The sequence below is a fragment of the Castor canadensis genome, chromosome 8, assembly GCF_047511655.1.
Source record: "Castor canadensis chromosome 8, mCasCan1.hap1v2, whole genome shotgun sequence".
Taxonomy (NCBI): Eukaryota; Metazoa; Chordata; class Mammalia; order Rodentia; family Castoridae; genus Castor; species Castor canadensis.
The window spans coordinates 39,587,686-39,611,912 of record NC_133393.1 but is presented as its reverse complement, the minus strand read 5'-3'; the positions used below and the strand labels follow the sequence as shown (position 1 = coordinate 39,611,912).

At 38.9% G+C, this 24,227-nt stretch overlaps 1 protein-coding gene across 2 annotated transcripts in view; it reads right to left on the bottom strand.

Moving 5' to 3' along the window:
• Positions 1-23,601, bottom strand: part of Dtnbp1 (dystrobrevin binding protein 1) — a 108,958-nt gene extending 85,357 nt beyond the window's left edge. Inside the window, exons 1-4 of one of the 2 annotated variants that reach the window (XM_020169591.2) lie at positions 23,421-23,601; positions 10,440-10,493; positions 9,722-9,772; positions 4,303-4,363 (exon numbers count right to left, since the gene is read on the bottom strand). In XM_020169591.2, coding sequence (XP_020025180.2) covers positions 4,303-4,363; positions 9,722-9,772; positions 10,440-10,493; positions 23,421-23,476 — 222 coding nt within the window. In that variant the 5' untranslated portion in view covers positions 23,477-23,601. Of the gene's footprint in view, positions 1-1,766; positions 2,196-4,302; positions 4,364-9,721; positions 9,773-10,439; positions 10,494-23,420 lie in introns of those variants that run through there. The other variant, XM_074082876.1, reaches the window with a different exon arrangement.
• Between the last annotated feature and the right edge of the window lie 626 nt (positions 23,602-24,227).

Here is a 24,227-nt window from a genome sequence, read left to right as displayed (position 1 = left end):
GTGAAGGCCCAGGACTTTACTGTCTACTACTAGAGACTTTACAACACTGTACACCTAGATTACATTTATATAGGTTAAATTTATATATACTATTTATCTTTCAATGATAAACTTAGATTACTATAACAATTTTTCTTTGTAAACTTAAATTTTTTAAACTTTTGACTTTTGCAGTAACACTCTGCTTAGAACACAAACACTGTATAGCTGTACAAAAAATATTTTCTTTCTTCATATCATTATTTTGTAAGCTTTTTTCATTTGCTATACTGGTAATTAAACTTGGGGCCTCATTCTTGACCCATGCCTCCAGTCCTTTTGCTTTCAGTTTGTTTTTCAGATAGAGTCTCACGTTAAATTTTCCCATGCTGGCCTTGAACTATGCCCCTCCTACTTCCACCTCCCAAGCAGCTGGGACCACAAACATATACCACTATGCCTGGCTTTTTTTTTTTTTTTTTTTTTTTGTGTTTCTGGGGTTTGAACTCAGGGTCTTGTGTTTGCTAGGTAAGTCCTACCACTTGAGCCACACTCTCAGCCCTTATTTTTAATCTTTTAATTTTTTTTTACTTATTGTTTCTAGCAGTACTGGGAGTTAAATTCAGAGTCTTATGCTTACTAGTCAGGCCCTCTACCACTTAAGTCATTCCAGCAGCCCCTAAGTTTTTCCTACTTTTTAAGCTTTTTTTATTAAAATTGAAGACACACAAATTAGCTTTGGCCTGTGCGGGGTCACGATCAATATCCCTGTCTTACACCTCTAACTCCTGTCTCCTGGAAGGTCTTCAGGAGCAGTAACTCCCATGGAGCTTCACTTCCGACTGACAATGTTGCCTTCTTCTAAATCCCTCCTGAGGACCTGCCTGAGGCTCTTCTTGAGAAGTATTGGTCTCTTTTCAGAAATATGTCCATAGTGGTTTTCTTGGTTTGTTTCTTTTCATCGTGGATGTGCTTATAAACTGATAATGTGCCAGGTACTTGCTGTCCATTAATGAAAACCTTTTGGTGTTGGGATCCATGATTTCAAACGTGTGTGTGTGTGTGTGTGTGTGTGTGTGTGTGTGTGTGTGTGTGTGTGTGTGTGTGTGTGTTACTGGGGCTTGAATTTAGGGCCTTCACCTTGAGATACCTTTTGGTGTTGGGATCCATGATTTTAAACTTTTGTGTGTGGGGGGGGGTACTGGGGCTTGAACTTAGGGCCTTCACCTTGAGATACTCCACTAGCCCTGTTTTTGTGAAGGGTTTTTCAAGATAGGATCTTGCAAACTATTTGCCCGGCTGGCTTCGAACCACGATCCTCCTGATCTGTCTCCTGAGTACCTAGGATTATAGGCATGAGCCACCAGCACTGGCTGATTTCAAACTTCTTAAGAGCTTGAGGTCTGCAAAAGCTTAGCAGCTACTTTTTCTTCCCCCATAGTTTCCTTTTCTCTTGCCTCTTCTTCAGCTATGCCTTCCTTTTATAGCTCCTTAGAATCACCAGGAGCTCCTCAATGGCATCTTCATAGTATACACACCCCACCACACATTCTAGGCTATGATTTAGCCTATTGCTGCTAGGCTACAAACCTGTTCAGCATGTTGCTATTCTGAATACTGTAGAGAACTATAATACAATGGGAAGTGCTTGTGCATCTAAACATACTGAAATATAGAAAAAGTGTAGCAAAAAAATAAATATGACATAAAAGATGAAGAATGATCCATGTACAAGGTATTTGTTATGAATGGAGCATGCAGGACTAGGAAGTTGTTTGTCATCTCACCCAAAGCTCTGTTGATTTTTGCAACCTCCTTCTCCTGGAAGGATCTTCTGAAATCATGGACAAGCTTCTAGATTGTCTTTTCCAGATGCTATTCATTCCCTCCTTTGTGAAACCAACCCAAGTAAGGTTCTCGACAAAGTCACAGATGTTGTAATCCTTCCAGAACTGCATTAGTGTCTTCGTTTTCTTCAGTTGTATCAATAGTCAGGGTGAAGGTCTCTTCACATAGTAGGCATTAAAAGCTGTTTTAAGTCTGTGGTCCATTGATTGAGTCCAAAAGGTGGTGTTTGTAAGAAGAAATACTACTTTAATATAGTGATGAAGACCATCAATAAAAGATAGATATACCAGAGCACTACCAAAAGTAAGCAAAATTTTGAAAGACCTGCTATTCTCCAAACAGTACTTCTCCATTTTGCTGTCATAGCAATTCAGGTGGCCTTCTTGGAAGAGGGATCTGGGTCATTCAGGAGTTCTCACTTTTCCTGTAAGACACTAGCAAGGATCATTGTCATGCTTGAAGGCCCTGGGTTATGACCAGACCAGATCACAAAGGGTTTAAATTTGTAGTCTGCAACATTGTCCCCAAACATGTACCCTGTTCCGAAAGGTCATGAAGTGGGCACTGGCTTGGCTTCCTATGGGTGAAGATCCTTTCAGGATCTATTTTCAGAACAAAGAGGCTCTGTCCATACTGAAGATTTGCTCTGGCATGTAATTTTCCTCCACTGTCAGCTTATCTAGAGCTTCTAAAAATCCTTAGCTACCTGCTCATCAGCCCTCACAGACTCACAGCTTACTCTCACATTACATAGTGAATAACACTGCTTGAATTGCTTAAACCACTCAGAGCAACAGTAAACTTGGCATTGTGGTTGGGCCCAGCCTCTTCTTTCAACACTGAAATCAAACCTTTTGCTTTGGCCATGATCATCATGGTGCTGAGAGAGATACACTTCTGTGTCTGGCCTTTGATCCAGGTCATTGGAAGTTTCTCCGTATCTGATAGAGGACTTTCTCCAATTGTTATTAGTCTCAGTGCATTCAATGAAACTCATCCTTTAACAGCCTCTGTCATTTTTTTCTTGTTCTTTATGATCACAGCTGTATAGCAGGACATGCCACATCCCTAATTTTCTACCTTTGTAGTCTTTAATGACTTTTACTATCATTTCCAGGTCAATCATTCAATTGGATCTTACTAGCAACACTAGGGGTGAACTTTCATGCTTAGGAGCCATGATAAACAAAACAACATGAGATTAAGTCAAGCAAAAGAGAAAATAATGCAATCAAGAGACACTGTAAATACAAGATGTATGAGGTTGCTGGGGTGTCACACAGCACACTGCTTTACAGTGAAGTTATTTTTACAAGTAAGTAGGAGCACACTCTAAAATAATGACAGTAGTACAGTAAGCATAAAGCAGTAACAGTCATTTATCATCATTATCCAGTCCTGTACATTACTGAATGTGCTATACCTTACATGACCGGCAGCACATATCTATTTACATCAGTATCATCATAAACCTGTGAGGAATGACTTGGGCTATGATATCACATCAACTATGACATCACTAGGTGAAAGGAATGCTTTGGCTTCATTATAATCTTGTGGGATCACCACCATGTATTCAGTTCCTCGTTGACTGAGACACTTCCTCAGACAGCATATAACTGTACCTAGCTGGCCTTGCTGCCAGAAACCAGTCGATACCCTTTTTCAGTAACTTCTAAGAGAAATGTCAGTGTTGGAATTTCATCAAAAATATTCTTGTGTTCTATATAACAATTACAGCTTTACCAATTTAGGTAAATGGTAAATAAAGCCAGTCTAGATCAATTAAAAGTCAGAATAACAGAAATGTCTAAAAATTTGACATTGACAACACAGAATATGTAGATCTTGGCTATAATAGCTTTAAGTGTGTGTACCAAATAATTTTAACTACTAGTTACTTTTGCCATTTCAGGCTCTATACCTAGTACTTCAAAATAATTTGTTCTTCTAAGTGATGTGGACATTCAACTCATTGAAAAAAAAATTTTTTTGAGACACGGTCTTACTATGGACCCAGGATGGCCTTGAACTCTTGATCGTCCTATCTCTGTCTCCCTATTGTCAGGATTATAGGCATGTACCACCACACCTGGAAAAATTTATATTTTTCCACTAAGCAAACTGATGATTTTAAGTAGATTGAACATAGCTAAGCTTTGTTCTTAAAAAGTGGAAAGAATGAGATTACACCTTAAATCTGTATTTTTGCAGTCATTAAGCTCCAATTCAAAGCATTATACCAAAAGTACTCAATTATTTACCTGAATAAAATTATGAACTCTCTAGGACACCTAAGCTACATTACCTGAGAAATTATGAAAAGTATACTTTACACAGGGAGTTTCATAACTACTAAACTCAATTTCAGATAGCCTGTAAAATATCTTAATACAAATTTAATTTTAAAAAAGCTAGCAATTAACACTAAAAAAGGAAATTTCAACACAGGTATAAAATTAGCCATTTCTTTACCTCTCCTGCATTTGCACATTCTTTGGCTCTTTTGTGAAGTGCAGCCCATGTATCTTCATACCTAAGAAAAGCAAAAAATAATTCAAAACACACATTAAAAGGAAATACTATCTAAAGATGAATCTGGAACACACTGAAGTTCCACAAAGGAGAAGGTCCTAAAATAATGGGGAAGCCAGGTGCCAGAGGTTCTCATCTATAACCCTAGCTTTTTGGGTGGCTGAGATGGGGAGGGTCACAGTTCCACAACAGCCTAGGCAAAAAAGTTTTTGAGACCCCATATCAATGGGGAGAAAAAACCTGAGTGTGGTAGTGTATATCTGTCATCCCAGCAATGTTGGGAAGCTTAAAATAGAAGAATTGCAGTCTAGGTCAGCCTGGGGAAAAAACAAGACCCTACCTCCAAATCAGCTAGAGCAAAAAAAACTGGAGGCATGGCTCAAGCAGTAGAGTGCCTGCCTCCAAGTGTGAAGCCTTGAGTTCAAATCACCAAATTACCCCCAATATCACCAAATTAATTATTAATTAATTCATAGGGACATGTTACAGGAGCACAGAAATCAACTTGAAAGCTTCTAATGGCCAAATACAGGACAATTTGAGCAACAAAATAAATAATGGTAATAAGGAATTACAACTAGTAGAATAAAACAAATATCCATGAGTATGGGGACAGGTCCTTGGGAGTATCTTGTCCCTGGCCCCTCATATCTCTGTGTTTTTTGCTTCCTGGTCACCATGATGTGAGCTGCTCTGCTCACCTATTCCTTCCCCACCATAATGGACTAGACCCTCTGAAACCATGAGCCAAAATAAATCCTTTCTCCCTTAAAGTTGTTTATATCAGGTATTTTGGTCACGACAAATATATTAGCTAACTAATATACCTGAAAAAAGGCACTAACTTGAATTTATCCATCAGAAAAGAGAAGAAAAACCCAAACTGATGAATAGTCTACAAAATAACTACCCAGTACTTTTCTAAAGTGCCAAGATCACAAAAGACAAAGACTCAGGAACTGCTCTGAACTAAAGGAAATGAAGGACATAAGTGACTAAACATGTGTGGTCCTGGATTTGATCTTGGTCCAAAAGAAAAAAAAAAAAATCAGGGAGACAACTGATGATATCTACATAAGGTTTGTAGTAAAGCATTATCATTTTGTTATTGATCATTGTACTATGGCTATGCAAAATGCTGAGACTGGGGAAGCTGGAATTCATTATTCTATTTTTGCAACTTTTTCATTAAAGTCCAAAATTATTTCAAGATGGAAAGTAAATAAACACAATTGCTGAACTACTATCTATATAGTAGCTCATAAAAAACTTGATTTCTCATCTTATCTAAAATTCTAGATATCAAAGTACAATTCTCTAAATAGGAATATGTATTTGATGAATTTATACTATCTCCCTTCAATAGTCATGGGGAGATTTTCTTGTTAAATTTAAATATGAAGCAAATCTGATAATCCCAACAGACTGTTACCAGCAATGAAAAGCAAGGTGCAAGGTCACATAATTAATATAGTCTACTGTCACGGCCAACTAACAGAAAGCTTGAGAATTTTCTCTGGTGTATCACATTGTGTAAGTATCAATTAAAATCAACAAGTATTCACTGAATGCCAGGCATTGCTATGCACCAGAGTTGCTGAGATGAATTTTATTTCTGCATCTTTCTTGTCCTAGTACCTAGCACACAGGACTTACTAAATGTCTGCTGAATGAAGGAATGAACACACTAATTTCAAATCTCAAATTCATGGCAAAATTTTCTATCACTTTCTTAATTAGTGGAAAAGAAAAAATTAATCATTGCTTTCCATTTAGACTCCAGATCACTCTTTACCTGCCATTATCTCTTTTTTTTCCCATCACACCCTCCTTCCCATTACATATAACTCTCTCTCATGTCGACCTTCCTAGTTTGCGATTTCTCTGCTATATATGGCATTTCCTGAATAACAGTCTATATTAACTCAGCCATTCATTTTCTCTTCTTTCCTCCTTTGCCACTGCTGCCAATCAGCAGCTTTTAAGAATCCATTCCTGCTAGATAGGTTGCTCCCTGAAGCCCACAGTGCAAACGTTATACCCCTCAGGCAGCCTTGAAACTCTGTTGAGATAAAGACCCTGGATATAAATGCTTTCAATTTTCCTGGTTTCAAGTATCTCTCAAATTGGAAGTCAATATGAAAAAAATGAAGAAACCACATTCCTAATGCAATAATTCATTAATTCAAATAATTACTGAACACATTCTCTACATATCATAATAGAACTAGTGGAAGAGTTCACAATACAGGCAAGCCAACATGCACATAAATAATGACCTTCTCAGGCAGACATCAAAGTGCTAATCACAAAGCATTAGAGCTATAAGAATACAGAAGTCTAATACTTAACTGTGTTGTCCTGCACTGCTTAAAAAGTTATGACCTAGAGGCCAGAGTCAGAAGCTCCAGGAATCGTCTCCCACCTTGACCATGGCTGCACTGATAGAGCCTGTATGATGAAGTGGAGTCTATTCAAGGTCTGCTACTTATATGGGAAGGCTTGAATGGAAAATTGAAATGAATTTTGGTCAATTAAGTTTGGTCTGTCTGTTTTTAGCAGAGTAGCAGCTACTCATTCCCTCACTCCCAACCCAGGAAGCAGCCATACACTTGCTCCTGAAGTAGCCTGTGTACAGCTGGTGGGAGCTAAGGCAGGCAATAAGGACCTCATTCTCCAATTACTGGGGATCTGTGTTCTGATCACTAACTGCTGCCTCTGATCAGGAAGATGCAGGCACAGAGGTAACCATTGTTGCAAATCCCTGTTGCTGTTATTAAAGAGACTTTCAGCAGATTTAAAATGCCAGTGCCTGGTTTTGATCTCCACTTTTGTCTATTCCCTCTTTAGGAGCCAGACATTTAAGGACTAGGACATTCACGAGGATTTGGAAAGTCACCTCACAGGCCCAGTGACAGTACAGGCTCAGAAACACCCTAAGGAAGCTTTAAGTTTATACCTTAGATTGAACACCAACAGAGACACTGCAACAATCCAAACCAAAACAGCAAACCTTGGGGAAGGAAAATCCAATCTCTAGCATTACCATTACATAATTCGAATGTCAAGTTTTCAATTAAAAACTCATAAGGCATACAAAAAAAAAAAAAAAAACCCAGGAAAACAACAAATTGATTAAAAACCTCCCTGAGAAAGACGATGTAAGTTTACTAGACAAAGATCTTATAACAACAGTATTTAAAAAGCTAAAAGACATGAATAAAGAAAACAATACACGAACAAAATGGTAATATCAGTAAAGAGAGAAAACATAGGAAAGAACCTGTAAGAAAATTCGAGATGAAAAATATAGTAACTGAAATGAAAAATTTACTAGCAGGACTCAAAAGCAGATTTGAACAGGTGGAAGAATGAATATGTTTGAAGATGAGACAACTGAAATTACCAAGTCAAAGAAAAGAAAAAAGTTTGAAGAAAAATGAACAGAGTCTAAGAGACCACCATCAAGAGGACCAATATATGCCCTGTGGGCATTCCAGAAGGATAGAGTCCTCAAAAATTAAAAATTGTGTCTTATGATCCAACAACTCTGTATCTCAGTATAAACCCAAATGAACTGAAAGCAGAGTGTCAAAAAGACACCTGCACACCCACAACAGTATTACTCACAACATCCAAAAGGCAGAAACAACCCAAATGTCTATCACTGAGTGAATGAACTACTTACTGACCCTAGCACAATGTTTTCAAGGTTCATACATGTATGCTTAGTGAAATAAGCTAGTCACAAAAGGCAAATGTTCTATGACTTCACATCTGTGAGGTCTAGAGTAATTAAATTCATATAGAAAATAGAAGGATGATTGCTAGGAGCTGGGGGGAAGGAATGGAGAAGTATTGGTTAATGTTACAGAGTTTCAGTTTTGTCAGATGGAAAGTTTCAGGGGCTGGAGACATAACAATGTGAATGTACTACTTAACACTATTAAACTGTATACTTAAAAATAGTTAAGATGGCAGAGTTTGTTATTTACATTTTATTACAATTTTAAGAATTAAAAAATATGATTTAGATATTCACCATTTAAAATGGCATCCTCCCCCAGGAATAAACACACACACTGAAGTAGTTTAAATACTGAAGTAGCTTAAGTAAGACAAGACTAGACATATTATAGATACTTTGTTTGTAAATTTTTCATTAAGCCATAAATGAATCCCTATCCCAAAAAACTACCTCATGTAAAAGTCGACACCTCCAAAATAAATCTTTCAATGAAATAAAGTTCATTTCAACTAAGTCACTAGAGAAAAACTACAGCTAAAATGTAAATAAACAGGCAGGCTACAAGTGTAGCTCAGATAGCACACTTGCTTAGCCTGCACAAGGCCCTGGTTGGATGTCCTGTACCCCCCTCCCCCAAAAAAGTGAAACGGAATATGACTGGTTAATTTTTACAATGCTTCTTCTCATGTTCACTTATGTTCTTTACTCAGTAAGACCAACAGGAAATTAGTATCAAATCAACACTTTTCATTTCAAACAAGAAAAATCTTTAAATTTAGTAACCATACAAGCAATCCAGTTAAGAGTTAGAAGACCCTTGTCTATTTTTTCACTGGGTTGTCTTTTAATTGTTGAGTTATAAATGTTCTTTATACATTCAGCATACAAGACCTTCATCAGCTTATGATCTGCAAATATTTTCTCCCACTCTATGGGTTGTTGTTTCACTTTCTTAATGGTTCCTAGAAGCACTAAAGTATTTTTATTTATTTTTTTGATGGTACTTAGGTTTACCTTGGGGCCTCTCACTTGCCAGACAGGCACTCTACCGCTTGAGCTACAACTTCGGCACCCCGCTCCCAAGGTATTTAATTTTGATCATGTCCAACATATTTTTTTCTTTTGTTGCTTTGCTTTTGATGGCATGTCTACGAAAATACTATTTTAATATTAATCTGCATGTCAATGGGAAGTTATTGAAAAACAAATGGTATAAAATTAAGAATCAAGGTAAAACCAGGCAAGAAGGAGCCTAAGGCAGGAGAATCAGGAGTTTGAGGCCAGCGTGGGCTACATAACAAGTTCCAGGTTAGCCTGGAAAATTTTTTTTAAAGATTCAAAGTAAGAAACCAAACTATTGAGGACTCAAATTCAGAATCAGTTTTTTCCAAAAAACTGTATATAACAAAGTAGCCACAACAGTGATCCATCTGTCCAAAGTCTGGATCGCCTCTGTACTAACCAGTGGAAAGTGAAAGCCTTCAAGAAAGAGTAAGTAATTTCCACTCATTGTATTATGGTAAAATTTAGCTGTTTTAAGGTTTATACCTATAAAATTATATTTTTAGACAATAGTTAAAAGTGTAACTTTCTTTAGAGGAAAGTATTTACCTGCTAAGTAATTCTAGTCCAGCAGAGTACTTGGGCAAATAGGAAACAGTCCTGGCAAAAGAAACATTTTATTAACATTTTTTAGATTTGGCCAACTTTAAAAAAAAGTTACATATAAGAATTCTGGCACTGTCAATGTAACACATTTTAAAATCACAATTTATCTAAATTTTTAGAAAAATGAATTCCTTCAGAGCTAATGTACTGTAATATATCAACTGTCATTTTGTTCTGAATTTTGTCTTTATATATAATACAAAAAACACTAATGAGAATAAACATACATGATCAAAGTTCATCATCTCTAAGTTGAAAGTGAATCTGATCACACTTTACCAAAAACCAGCACAATTATTATGTTTTCATAAAAAAGGAAATGTAACTAAAGAGATTCACCTATTAAGTTGTTTCACTATTAAATTGCTTTTTAATAATGTAGGATTTTTACTTTAGTCTGAATAAATATAAATTAATTGTGATCAAACAATACCTATTGATTGTCACAGTGTAAAACAATTGTACTTCACCATTTTTTAACTACTTCACAATTTATCTGAAAAGTTCCCTATCCTACAAAATTTAGAAAAAATCAAATTGTTTTGTAATCAGATGCACTCAACAGATCTAAAACCCATTAAGTAGTTTAGTTATTATCAATACAACCAAAAGTTATATGAAATTCAAATTATCATAAATTAAAATCTTAGCCCAAGCTTACCTGGGTTTGCTTTTTACTTTTGTTTCTCTTGATTTGTCACTTAAAGTCTTCAGCCTATAATTCAACAAACATACAATATATTTTTATAGGTTGAGATTTTCAACAAGTATTGAAGCTGTCACAATTTTAGGTAGGATAAGCTAATATTTTCAGAACATGTATAAGCAAATTTGAGTGTCTACTATATGACAAAAACCACACATGGAAAAATCAGTAGCAATTTTTATATTTTTACTTTCTCTAAATCCCCCTTTAAAAAAAAAGTGATTCCTAACTGAGATTTGTGTAGAGAAACCTAACTTTATCTGGTGTATCATAGAAAAAGTAGTGGTTCACGTAGGTGAACTCAAGAAGTAACAAAGATAAATATACACAAAGCAGCATATTTTATTTACCTGATACATTCTGGGCACTCAAATCTCTTTAAGCACCCACATTATTGAAATTTAAGTTGATAACGAGCTTTTTAAAATACATTAAAAACTTCTTTTACTGAAGAGGATTTGGTATACCCCATTTAACATTTTCTGTAATACTGATTTATTATTATGAGTACTTGGCTACATTTAGCAGCAAAACAGTAACTTTCCCCCATGTCTCCGAGCTGGTAATGCACCTTCCTTTGCTTACCTAAAACCAGTTTATGGTAGACATGAGTCTGCTTGAGCTCGTGTGTGAGGGGGGGTGTGGGGGGGGTGTGTGGTGTGAGTGTTTATACTTTTCTATCTCTACTCTTGGTTAACTGCTCATGTTAGCTATCTAACATGAAACACGTAAATGGACCAGAACTACACATATAAAATTAACAGGCTCTTCTAAATGTAAAATATGATGTTCACAGACTATATAATTTATTTTCACTTCACTGGCCCAGTTTTACTTTCTCTTGGTTGTAGACTCTTTTCCAGACAACTGAGCTTGTCAGTAAGCACTAGAATATGAGAAAATTTCATAAGAAATATTACTGTACATGATCTCATTTACTTCAAAAACAATCATTTCTAAATAGAGACTGGAACATTCAGTAAGTCACATTAACGTTGCTAATCCCTACAAAGCTTTTGTTTAAAAAAAAAAAAGAAGGAAATATGTGCTCTTTCCGAAAGACACTTTACTCCCATCAACCAGAACCTAAAGTATAAGCTGACTCTTGCCTGAATGCCTTACCCCTGCATTGTACTATGTATACAACCTGCACAACTGTACATGCAGGTCTGGACCCAAGATTCCATCTTTCTGTCAATAATTCCCAGCCAAGCACCAGAAGAGGGTTTGTGATCAAATGTATACTTTAAACCAGATTAAAATGCTAATTTCATTCACAGAATTTTATATTACACTATGGTCTTTTTCAAAAAATAAAATACTGATGAAATTAATTTCTCTAAAATGCTCAAAAGATTCTGCAATCTCTTCAATACAAAACTAATTTGTGTAACTCTTTAGATGAGTCTAGAAAAATGCATAAACAGCTCATCTATCGCAGAGAAACAATATAAATTTCTAAATTTATGCTGGAAACTAGTCAATCCAGTTTAAACAAAGATTAAGCAAAAGCCAGGAAAAGATATGTTTATAGCTATGCTCTACCATTTCCACTCCAAAATCTGAGACAGGCATTTAGTTCAAACAACTCAGGTAGATTAACCCAGGATAGTCATACACCGCAGGGCATCACACTCAAATGATTCTAGCATTTTTTTAATAATTCATATATTAAAAAGATTGAAAGATCCCAAATCAATGACCTAATGATACATCTCAAACTCCTAGAAAAACAAGAACAAGCAAATCCCAAAACAAATAGAAGGAGAGAAATAATAAAAATAAGAGCTGAAATCAACGAAATAGAAACCAAAAAAACCATACAAAGAATTAATGAAACAAAAAGTTGGTTCTTTGAAAAAATAAACAAGATCGATAGACCCCTGGCAAACCTGACTAAAATGAGGAGAGAAAAAACCCAAATTAGTAGAATCAGGAATGCAAAAGGGGAGATAACAACAAACACCATGGAAATCCAGGAAATCATCAGAGACTACTTTGAGAACCTATATTCAAATAAATTTGAAAATCTAAAAGAAATGGACAGATTTCTAGATACATATGATCATCCAAAACTGAACCAAGAGGAAATTAATCACCTGAATAGACCTATAACACAAAATGAAATTGAAGCAGCAATCAAGACTCTCCCCAAAAAGAAAAGTCCAGGACCTGATGGATTCTCTGCTGAATTCTATCAGACCTTTAAAGAAGAACTGATACCAACCCTCCTTAAACTGTTCCATGAAATAGAAAGGGAAGGAAAACTGCCAAACACATTTTATGAAGCCACTATTACACTTATCCCAAAACCAGGCAAAGACACCTCCAAAAAGGAGAACTATAGGCCAATCTCCTTAATGAACATTGATGCAAAAATCCTCAACAAAATAATGGCAAATCGAATTCAGCAACACATCAAAAAGATTATCCACCACGACCAGGTAGGCTTCATCCCAGGGATGCAGGGGTGGTTCAACATACGAAAATCAATAAACGTAATAAACCACATTAACAGAAGCAAAGACAAAAACCACTTGATCATCTCAATAGACGCAGAAAAAGCCTTTGATAAGATCCAACATCATTTCATGATAAAAGCTCTAAGAAAACTAGGAATAGAAGGAAAGTTCCTCAACATTATAAAAGCTATATATGACAAACCTACAGCCAGCATTATACTTAACGGAGAAAAATTAAAACCGTTCCCTCTAAAATCAGGAACCAGACAAGGATGCCCACTATCTCCACTCCTATTCAACATAGTACTGGAATTCCTAGCCAGAGCAATTAGGCAAGAAGAAGGAATAAAAGGAATACAAATAGGTAAAGAAACTGTCAAAATATCCCTATTTGCAGACGACATGATCCTATACCTTAAAGACCCAAAAAACTCTACTCAGAAGCTTCTAGACATCATCAACAGCTATAGCAAAGTAGCAGGATATAAAATCAACATAGAAAAATCATTAGCATTTCTATACACTAACAATGAGCAAACTGAAAAAGAATGTATGAAAACAATTCCATTTACAATAGCCTCAAAAAAAATCAAATACCTAGGTGTAAACCTAACAAAAGATGTGAAAGACCTCTACAAGGAAAACTATACACTTCTGAAGAAAGAGATTGAGGAAGACTATAGAAAGTGGAGAGATCTCCCATGCTCATGGATTGGTAGAATCAACATAGTAAAAATGTCGATACTCCCCAAAGTAATCTACATGTTTAATGCAATTCCCATCAAAATTCCAATGACATTCATTAAAGAGATTGAAAAATCTACTGTGAAATTTATATGGAAACACAAGAGGCCACGAATAGCCAAGGCAATACTCAGTCAAAAGAACAATGCAGGAGGTATCACAATACCTGACTTCAAACTATATTACAAAGCAATAACAATAAAAACAGCATGGTACTGGCACAAAAACAGACATGAAGACCAGTGGAACAGAATAGAGGATCCAGATATGAAGCCACACAACTATGAGCAACTTATCTTTGACAAAGGAGCTAAAAATATACGATGGAGAAATAGCAGCCTCTTCAACAAAAACTGCTGGGAAAACTGGTTAGCAGTCTGCAAAAAACTGAAACTAGATCCATGTATATCACCCTATACCAAGATTAACTCAAAATGGATCAAGGATCTTAATATCAGACCCCAAACTCTTAAGTTGATACAAGAAAGAGTAGGAAATACTCTGGAGTTAGTAGGTATAGGTAAAAACTTTCTCAATGAAACCCCAGCAGCACAGCAACTAAGAGATAGCATAGATAAATGGGACCTCATAAAACTAAAAAGCTTCTGTTCATCAAAAGAAATGGTCTCTAAACTGAAGAGAACACCCACAGAGTGGGAGAAAATATTTGCCAATTATACATCAGACAAAGGACTGATAACCAGAATATACAGGGAACTTAAAAAACTAAATTCTCCCAAAACTAATGAACCAATAAAGAAATGGGCATGTGAACTAAACAGAACTTTCTCAAAAGAAGAAATTCAAATGGCCAGAAAACACATGAAAAAATGCTCACCATCTCTAGCAATAAAGGAAATGCAAATTAAAACCACACTAAGATTCCACCTCACCCCTGTTAGAATAGCCATCATCAGCAACACCACCAACAACAGGTGTTGGCGAGGATGCGGGGAAAAAGGAACCCTTTTACACTGTTGGTGGGAATGTAGACTAGTACAACCACTCTGGAAAAAAATTTGGAGGCTACTTAAAAAGCTGGACATCGATCTACCATTTGATCCAGCAATACCACTCTTGGGGATATACCCAAAAGACTGTTACTCCAGAGGCACCTGCACATCCATGTTTATTGCGGCACTATTCACAATAGCCAAGTTATGGAAACAGCCAAGATGTCCCAGCACTGACGAATGGATTAAGAAAATGTGGTATCTATACACAATGGAATTTTATGCAGCCATGAAGAAGAACGAAATGTTATCATTCGCTGGTAAATGGATGGAATTGGAGAACATCATTCTGAGTGAGGTTAGCCTGGCTCAAAAGACCAAAAATCGTATGTTCTCCCTCATATGTGGACATTAGATCAAGGGCAAACACAACAAGGGGATTGGACTATGAGCACATGATAAAAGCGAGAGCACACAAGGGAGGGGTGAGGATAGGTAAGACACCTAAAAAACTAGCTAGCATTTGTTGCCCTTAATGCAGAGAAACTAAAGCAGATACCTTAAAGCAACTGAGGCCAATAGGAAAAGGGGACCAGGAACTAGAGAAAAGGTTAGATCAAAAAGAATTAACCTAGAAGGTAACACCCACACACAGGAAATCAATGTGAGTCAATGCCCTGTATAGCTATCCTTATCTCAACCAGCAAAACCCCTTGTTCCTTCCTATTATTGCTTATACTCTCTCTACAACAAAATTAGAGATAAGGGCAAAATAGTTTCTGCTGGGTATTGAGGGGGGGAGCGGGAGGGGGCGGAGTGGGTGGTAAGGGAGGGGGTGGGGGCAGGGGGGAGAAATGAACCAAGCCTTGTATGCACATATGAATAATAAAAGAAAAATGAAAAAAAAAAAAAAAAGAAAACAACTGAAATACAGATTTGTCACAGCTCTTGTCATCTGAGAAGGGAACCTTAAGCTTTGGTTGGAGAAAATATGTTTTCTAGTTTGACTGAGCTCAATTTTCAAGTGTTGTAACCACCAGCTCACTTTCAATCTGGTATGTTTTTACCTCACACCCGGAGACAAGTGGAAAAGCCCCTCAGAAGACCATTTTTATTTTTTACTGGTCACACAGCTTCACTAGAAAGCAGTGATGCCACCATCACTGGGGAAAAAAAAAAAAAAAAAAAAAAAAAAGACAATGCTGTACAGTTAGATGTGAAAGAGAACTGCTAAGATCCTCTTTGACCCACTCTAAGTATATGATTTAGCAAATCTCCAGGTTGTTTTTTCAAACATGTATTTCTAAAATAAACTATTAATTTCTCAAATATACCGAGTTTGAGGTACCCCTTGTTCCCTCTACTCCACCCCATTCCCTCCCCTCCCCCCAAAAAACTAGCTAGTTTGAATAAAAGGGAAAGGAGTGGTGCAGGGGCTGAAAATCAAACTGCTGGAAGATTCAATAATCGCTCCCCATGTGGCTCCTTAACAGCCATCTGTTTTAAAATTGGTCTTTAACCACACATAATGTGTGGAACTTATTTGATCTGGATTTGAAAAAACCAGCTGTCAAAAGACATTTCTAAGAAACAAGGAAATCTGATTATGGACTGGGTAATTGATAATATCAAGGCATTAGTGTTAATTTTGTTAGCTACGATATTTATGTAATGTCTGTATTTTTGTTAGTGAAGCAAGCTGATACATGAGAGGTGGAATGGACAACTCTGAGATTTACTTTTTTAAATAGAGGGAAAGACAAAGCAAATGTGGTGCTATCTGAAAATTGCTGAAGCTGAGTAATGGATGCATGGAGTTCCTTGTATTATTCTATTTTTGTGTATGTTTGAAACTTTGTTAAAAAATTAACAGAAAGTTTTTAGATATTATTCTGTTCTTACTACACCTCTCCAAATAAATTGTCATTTTGTCAAAATTGAGGCTAGAAACTGTTGGAAAAAGCATAAAAGTAACTAGAGAGGCATTGGAAAAATTCAAGAATGCTCAGGAGAGAAAAGGATGCAGGATTACAAACACTACTATTCTTATTTTAAGATAAAAATATAGGGTTAGATATACTTAATAAAATAACAAAATGTTTAATAAAATAACAAAAGGTCCCTTCTAAAATACATCCTTAAAAACCAAAAGTGGGGCTGGTGAAGTGGCTCAAGCTGTAGAGTACCTGCCTAGCAAGCATACGGCCTTGAGTTCAAATCCTAGTACTGCCAAAGAAAATCCAGCCAACCAGAAGTCAACTGAAAGTAGTTTACCATTTTAATTTTGAAATGAAATCTCAAATTTAAAAAATTTCAAATTTTCTTAAATTTCTCACTTTGATTCTGTGTAGGTAACAGCTCACTAATAAACTCTTTTTAATGTCCCACAATGCTGGGAAAGAAATACTGATCCTAGGGGAGTAGCTCAGTTTCCGCAAACACAAAATTGTAGTATTAGATTCAACCATAAAAATTTGCTGAGAATGAAGCAAAATTCCAAATATTTCCTGTGTGTCCTTCTGAGAAGTTATAGGGCTAACAGTAATGAATGAATTAAATGATAGTGAAATTTATCATCATTAAGAAAGTTGAAAAGCTATGTACATTATTAGGCCAGGGTGAAAAAATAGTGGAGGTTCCCAATGTACCAGTTCCTATAAAAGACTTTCCCTGCCCCATTCACAATCTTCTTCCTAGTAGCATGCCTCCAGGAAGTCATAAGTGCTATGTGAGTATGTATTGATTGAAGTAAGCCATTTGACAATTATTTTCTACTAATGCACACTTTCAAGTTCAAAGCACTAAACCTCAAATTCATCATAAAAGTTCAATAATTTTATTTTTAAGTGGCTCCAAAGTCATAACCTTAATTTAACACCGGCATATTTATTTCTTCAAGCTTTGGAGAAAATACTAAAATGGAGGCCTCTAACTAAGAAGTAGAGATGATTCACAAAACTGCCTAGACAAAAACTTCAAAAAGTAGCAGGTGAACAGAATGATGCATGGCATGCTACAAAGACTATCGAGCAGAACTGCTAGCTGACTCAAAGATGTGAGGTGAGCTGGATGTCATTTCAACTTGTCTACATCATCAGCTATCTGGAAATGGGATGATGGTTGCTTTAAAATACCACAAAAATATGTCAGCATATTTTGTCATAAGATTCAATTCCTTTAAACCATGCTCACACTTCCATTATTTTAACTTTACATTGTTTACAAATCCAAATCCAATTATTGTATTTTCACAGTAGTGTTTATCAACCTCTCTCAAACAAGATCAGGGGAAATAACAGCATTAATCACACTCACAAGTACAAATTACACTCAAAAGCTCCAAAGCCTGAGAAAGTCACACCATGGCTGCATAGGCAAAGGAAAATAATTTAGACCAGCTTTGCCCTAAGTAATGCAAAATATACTGCTTCAGCTGGAAACTGAGTATACCTCAAAACAAATTTACCATTGATGGCACTTCTCCCTCAAACTTATTCTATGTTGGCACATGTCCTCCTTTATCTAAGACATTCCAAAATCAACACTCTCAATTTTTTGCACCTTTTTCATCTTCTACATCTCACTGCTCACAAATTTAACCACGGCCTGTGACACACCTTTCCTTTTCTAAATTTCTACAGCACTGCCTCATCGCTTCTTACTAGCCCATATTTACAGCTTCATCTCTCTGTTTCCCATCAACTAGTTTTCTTACTACACTGCCTCCCAAGTTATTCTTCCAGAAATATGGGAGTATTTTCCCAGAAATACACAATATTTTGGAACCTGATTTTTAGCCATAGTACTTATGATCTTCTAGGTATTCTGCCTGTCACTAGCATGACAGTAGGAACTGTATTTGCTGTCCAGTTGTCCTCTGCTATATTCTTAGCACCTACAATAGTGCCTGCTACAAAGTAAGCACTCAGGAACAAGCATGGCAGTACACACCTATAACCCAAGCTATTCAAGGGGTGGAGATGGAAGGATCATGGTTGAAGACCAGCTCATGCCACAAAAAAAAAAAAAAGTTAGCAAGACCCTATCTCAAAAATCAAGATGGATATGGTGGTGTGTATCTGCTACTGGTGGAGGTCCCAGGCCAGCACAGGGTGGCAAAAAAAAAACCAAAAAAACCACAAGACCCTACCTAAAAAATAACTAAAGCAAAAAAAAAAAAAAAGGCTGGGGGTATGACTCAAATGGTAGAGCCTGAGTTCAAACCCCAGTACCACCAAAAATTAAAAAGTGCTGAATAAATATTTGATTACTAAGCAAAGCACTGAAGATTCTCTTATCAGGAACTGAACTTCCTTTCCAGTTGTTCCTCCTACAACTGCTTCATCTCTGAAATGCCCTAACCCAAGTCTATCACAATTCCTCCTTATTCAAGGCCCAGCTCAGAAGCCACTTCCTCTTTGAAGCCTACAAATGCATCCGGGCTTATATACCACATCTCTCGTATGCTTTCCTTTCTTTTGTTCATGGCACTGAGGACTGACCCGAGAGTACCAAGCAAGAGCTCTACTTCTTGAGCCAGGTCCCTAGCCCTGCCATCTGCATCTTTTTCAGTCCATTTTGCTTTGTCTTATAACCACCAGCCTAGGGCACTTGGAGGGCAGACACTGTTTCTATCACTTGGTTGCTCCAGGTTCTAACCAAATATAAAGACACTGCTTAGTAAATACTAGGTAAACCTGAGCATATGGCCTTTCGAACCTTTTTTACGTTTCTATGAAAAAGAACACTTTTGCCTAACCTAGTGTCTGACAATCAGTAGAAAAAAAATCAGTAAATCTTTATTAAATCAGGTTGAACACCGAGAGTTTTTTCTTCCCTATTAAGAAAGAGAAATCAGCTGGGGATGTAGCTCAGTGGAACAGAACTTGCCTAGCATGCCCACAGCCCTGGGTTCAATCCCTAGTAGAGAGAGATAGACTGAAGATAGATATCCTGGAAAAGTCCATACCACTAGCAAAAGTCCACCAATTGACCATACTGTGAGTTAAATTATAGGATCCTCTTTCTTCTTTGTGTAGATTTTGACATACAGGAGGGGAGAAGAGAGAATGAGGATACTGGCAAGAGTAGAGGATGGGGTAGTGTAGCTTTATATCTAGATGCAATAGGAACAAACAGGCTTTCTATCCCTCATCACAGGAACCCAGAGCATTACAGCCTGTGACAGGCAGCTGAAAACCTTCAATAAATCTGATTTTCAGTTCCCTGAAGGGCTTTTCATGCCAGAACGCCTCAGTTCTGAAGTCTTTGGTAAAAAGATTCAGATGGCTCTGAGGTTTATGCTTCTGTATAAGTCAAAAGTTTTCCTCAGCGTTCAAGCCAATTCCTAAACAAATATTCCATATGAACCATCCAAATTCTCCAAGAATGCTGAGTTCAATCAAATGAGGACTTGGTGAGGGGAAAGATCTCTATGTGAGGTAGAGAACCAATGGCTCCAGTATCAAGGCCTTTGGGCTAGCCTGCCACCCACTTAGGGCAGAAACAGTGTGATACAATCATAGTATTAGGTTTGTCCCAGTGTTGACATGATTGCATGAATAAAAATTTGCAAAGAAGGCCACAAGAGGCTGGTGATGTAGCACAACAGCAGAGCACTTGCCTTGCATGAGTGAGGGCCTGGGTTCCATCCCTAGCACTGCAAGACAGAACAAAACAAGTCCAGAGACAACTTTGAGACCCTCTAGACCATCAGTAATCTCCACCCTGCCCTTTGAGAATCATGACTGTAAGTTGAATTTTTTCTAAGTCTGAATGAACTCAGATACTGTGTTCACTGGATATGCTTTAACCACTAATATGACATTCTCTTATGAGACTGATACAGAACAGTCCTATTTCACTAAAAAAGCATACTTAAAAAAAGTAAATTTGTCTAAAGTCAAGCTCTGGATATATGACTTTTCCAAAGCTGACAATAAGCAGAAAAGCTATGGAGAGGATCCTAGTCTAGACAGCCGTAGGCGCAGGGGCTCAGAAAACCATGAAGCAATCTACTGATTGCCTGGGGCAGCGTGAACATTTAGAATTATTTTAGAAGACACCTGCTCTACCACCAAGGGTCCCACAGGAATACAACGTTCAATTTGACAGTTTGGGGAAATGACCACCACGTCTCTTTCATCTGCATCTCTCAGTGCATCTATATGCACACTGTGTTTAATTTCATCTTTTTTCAGCAAGGAAAAATATTCAAATTTCTAAAATTGCCAGCTCTCAAGCCATATATGGAAGCGTTTACTAAACAGATCATGTTATGCTTTCTCCTTAATAGGAACTGTGCGGGAAATTGACAACCCAAGGAAAGAGAATTTCAGGGGTTAGAGCTGTTGGTTCACTGGCAGGCGGATGTAACTTGGAGATGATTTATTTATCTGCCAGATCACAGGCTAATGGCACACACTGAGAGTCCAGTGGTTCGTCCTGAAAGTGGCCTGTGAACTAAGGAAGCCAACAAAGGATCTACATAGAATGAAGCTCTCTCAGAATGCCTTTTTGTTTTTTCTTTGATTTTCTTTTTATTCTCTTAAAATAGGGTATATAGCCTATACTAAAGCTTGCAATTCCCCTGCCTCCACCTCCTTAGGGCTAGAATATAGGAATATACCACCATGCCCAGCAGGATGTCTAATTCTAAATTGGCCCTAGTGTATAGCACCAGTTTCCTAGAGATTCTAACTGTTAGGTCCCCGGCATTTTTAGAGCGGGAAGAAGGTACTCAGGCTAGCACCAAAACCAGACCCCCTGATTTATGACTGCTTGTTTCTCCCTGCCTGATTGTTTCTCGGTTTGCAAAACATCTCACGAACTTCCAGTTACTCAACTAGCCAGGCATGTCGACCTGTTCCATCTGGTGATCGAAGATCATCAGAGACCAGAGACTCTCTGCTTCCCCCATGGCTTGGCCCCTCCTATAAAGCCCACTACCCATTTTCAGTCAAGCTTTTTCACTCTGAACCCGAAAAGAGTGACAGTCCTGCGATCTGGTTCCAATAAATCTTTCTTTTCCACACATGGCGTGGTCTTTATTCGGCAGTACCTTATACTAACCAGATCCCCTTGGCTCTCCCTAACTAAACACTAAACCTGTATGGTTATCCAGATTTCCTAGGACCATGTGAGCCTTGACAGTCCAGAGTCCACATTCTAAGCAAGAAACCTTTGACGTGAAGGTCAGGACCACTAACAGCTTCTATGGCAACCATGGGACCTAGACTTACAGCAATTACCAAAAAAAAAAAAAAAAAAAAACTGCAAGACCATGAAGGAATTCCTTAAAGTCATAACAGGAGTATACTGGATGAGTTTTATCTAGAGCCACTCTCATATTACAAGTAGGCTACTGCAGCATCACACCAGTTTTGTTTTGTTTTTTAATTTAAATTCTGGACAGAAGTTACTTTCTCTAAATTTATAGGGAGGAAAAAATAATGCAAGCATACAATAACATCCATCAGTGAATGACTCCTTGGGCATCCGTAATTAATATTATAAAGAACACCAAGCTAAAATTATCAAAAAATGTTTTGTATGTGGTAAGCTTCAAGTATTTATTTGCCAGTTTGTTACTATTCAACAGGCAAACGTTATAAACATTTTTGTTTATAACATCTCTCCCATTAAGAATTTAAAACAATGTGTGTAAGATGTGCTCATATTCAGACCATTCTCCAAACACACTTGTAAGCTAAGGGTGACCAACCCTTTATAAAGGTGACACTTTTTTTTTTTTTTTTGGCGGTACTGGGGTTTGAACTCAGGGTCTCACGCTGGGTAGGAAGGCACTCTATCAGCCTGGTGACACTTTTCCCGAAGCAATTAAGTAGTAGTGACAGTGACATAGTGCTTGCTGCCATTTTTGGTTTTGTTTTGTTTTGTTTTGTTTTTGCCGGGACTGGGGTTTGAACTTAAGGCTTAACGCTTGCAAAGCAGGTGCTCTACCGCTTGAACCACACCTCTAGTCCATTTTGCTCCGGTTATTTTAAAGTTGAGATCTCCAGAACTATTTGCCCCTCCTGGCCTCAAACCGGGATCCTCCCTACCTCAACCTCCCAAGTAGCTATGATTACAGACGTGAGCCAGGGCGCCTCGGCTTACTGCCGGTTTGGCATGCAATAACACTCAAAATCCTATGCGACAAGGACCATCACTGAGCCCATTCTGCAGTCGCTGGAGCAGTGAGACGGGGCGAGACCGTTTGGGTAACTGGGGCGCAGGGGCAGGGCATGGACGCGTACCCCGGCAGCCTGGCGCCCACTGGAATCACCGGGACATCTTTCTCAACTTCGTCCCCTGACTTCCTGGCTTAATGGACAAGTCGGTGCGAGCTGAGCATGGGGGTTGTGAGAGGCTCCCAGCTGAGCGCAAAGTCTGCGAAGCGTGTGCTGTCGGCCCCGGGGGCTGACGGCCCTGAGGCAGGCCTGCGGTTCTCCTGCCCAACTCCTTCGCCAAGGAGAGGACGGGGACCGCGGGCCCGGCCCCAGAGCTCTCGGAGGCCGCTTTGGAGGAATCGGGGAGTCCCGCGGCGGGGGCGGAGGGGAGGGAGAGGGAGCGGCCCGCACCCCGCCGCCAGTCCCGGGGCGAGAGTCGGGCCGGCCCGCCGCGACCCAAGTTACTTCGTGCGACCCGACGCGGGGAAGTTCGTTACTTTCCTCGGCGGAGCGCAGGGCTGTCCTGGGCGGCCGTCGCGGGGGGGGGCCCTCCTCCACCGGCCCCGGAGCCCTCGGGTCCCTTTCGGACGCCCACCGCATACCCACCCGGAGGTGAAATCCTGCTGCACGCTCAGCAGCCGCTCGCGTAGAGTCTCCAGCATCGCCGCCGCCGCGTCTCCTTTCCTCAGGCCTCTGCAACAACCGCCGCCGCCGCCGCCGCCGCTCTCGGTCTCGCACGCCTGTCCGCGCACCTGTCACCGCTCGCCCGCACTCCCGCCGGCCCCGCCCCCCGCGCGGCCCTCGCCTCGCAGCTCCCGTGCGTTCCTTCCGCGTTCCGCCCCCGCCGGTCAGGCGTCCTTGCCCCGCCCCCGCCGGCCAAGAGCCCTCGCCCCGCCCCCGCCGCGCGCTCGGCCCGCGCAGCCGCAGTAGAACGCGCCGGCCGGGGCTGCGGAAAAGGGGCGGGCGTGCTCGCTGCCCAGGGTGGGAAGGTGTTTGGCCTTACCCAGCCCTAGCTGGGCCCTCTGGTGCCTTCTTTTCACAGTGGGCCGGCATGATGGAAGGGTGATTTAAGTCAAATGCTTATTTGAGTAAAGCGTTAGCTTGTACTGTGTGAGAAAGAGCGGGATTGATCTCTTGCATAGCTGCCCCAAATGTAGCATCATTTTATGCACTCTGGGTTAAGAATCTGATGCTCCAGACTTTGCTTTGACTGAGATAGTCAACTACCCTAAGCCTCGATTTCCTCATTAGTAAACTGACAATGATAATCAAACTGACATCCTTCCTTTCTGCTCTCTCTTCAGTCTACCCCATCACGCTTTTGTGCCCTTCACACCAAAGGACTACTGTCTTCTACAAGTAACCAGTGAGCTCCACGTGGAGGTTTGTTAGTTTTTGTTGGGAGGGGGTGCT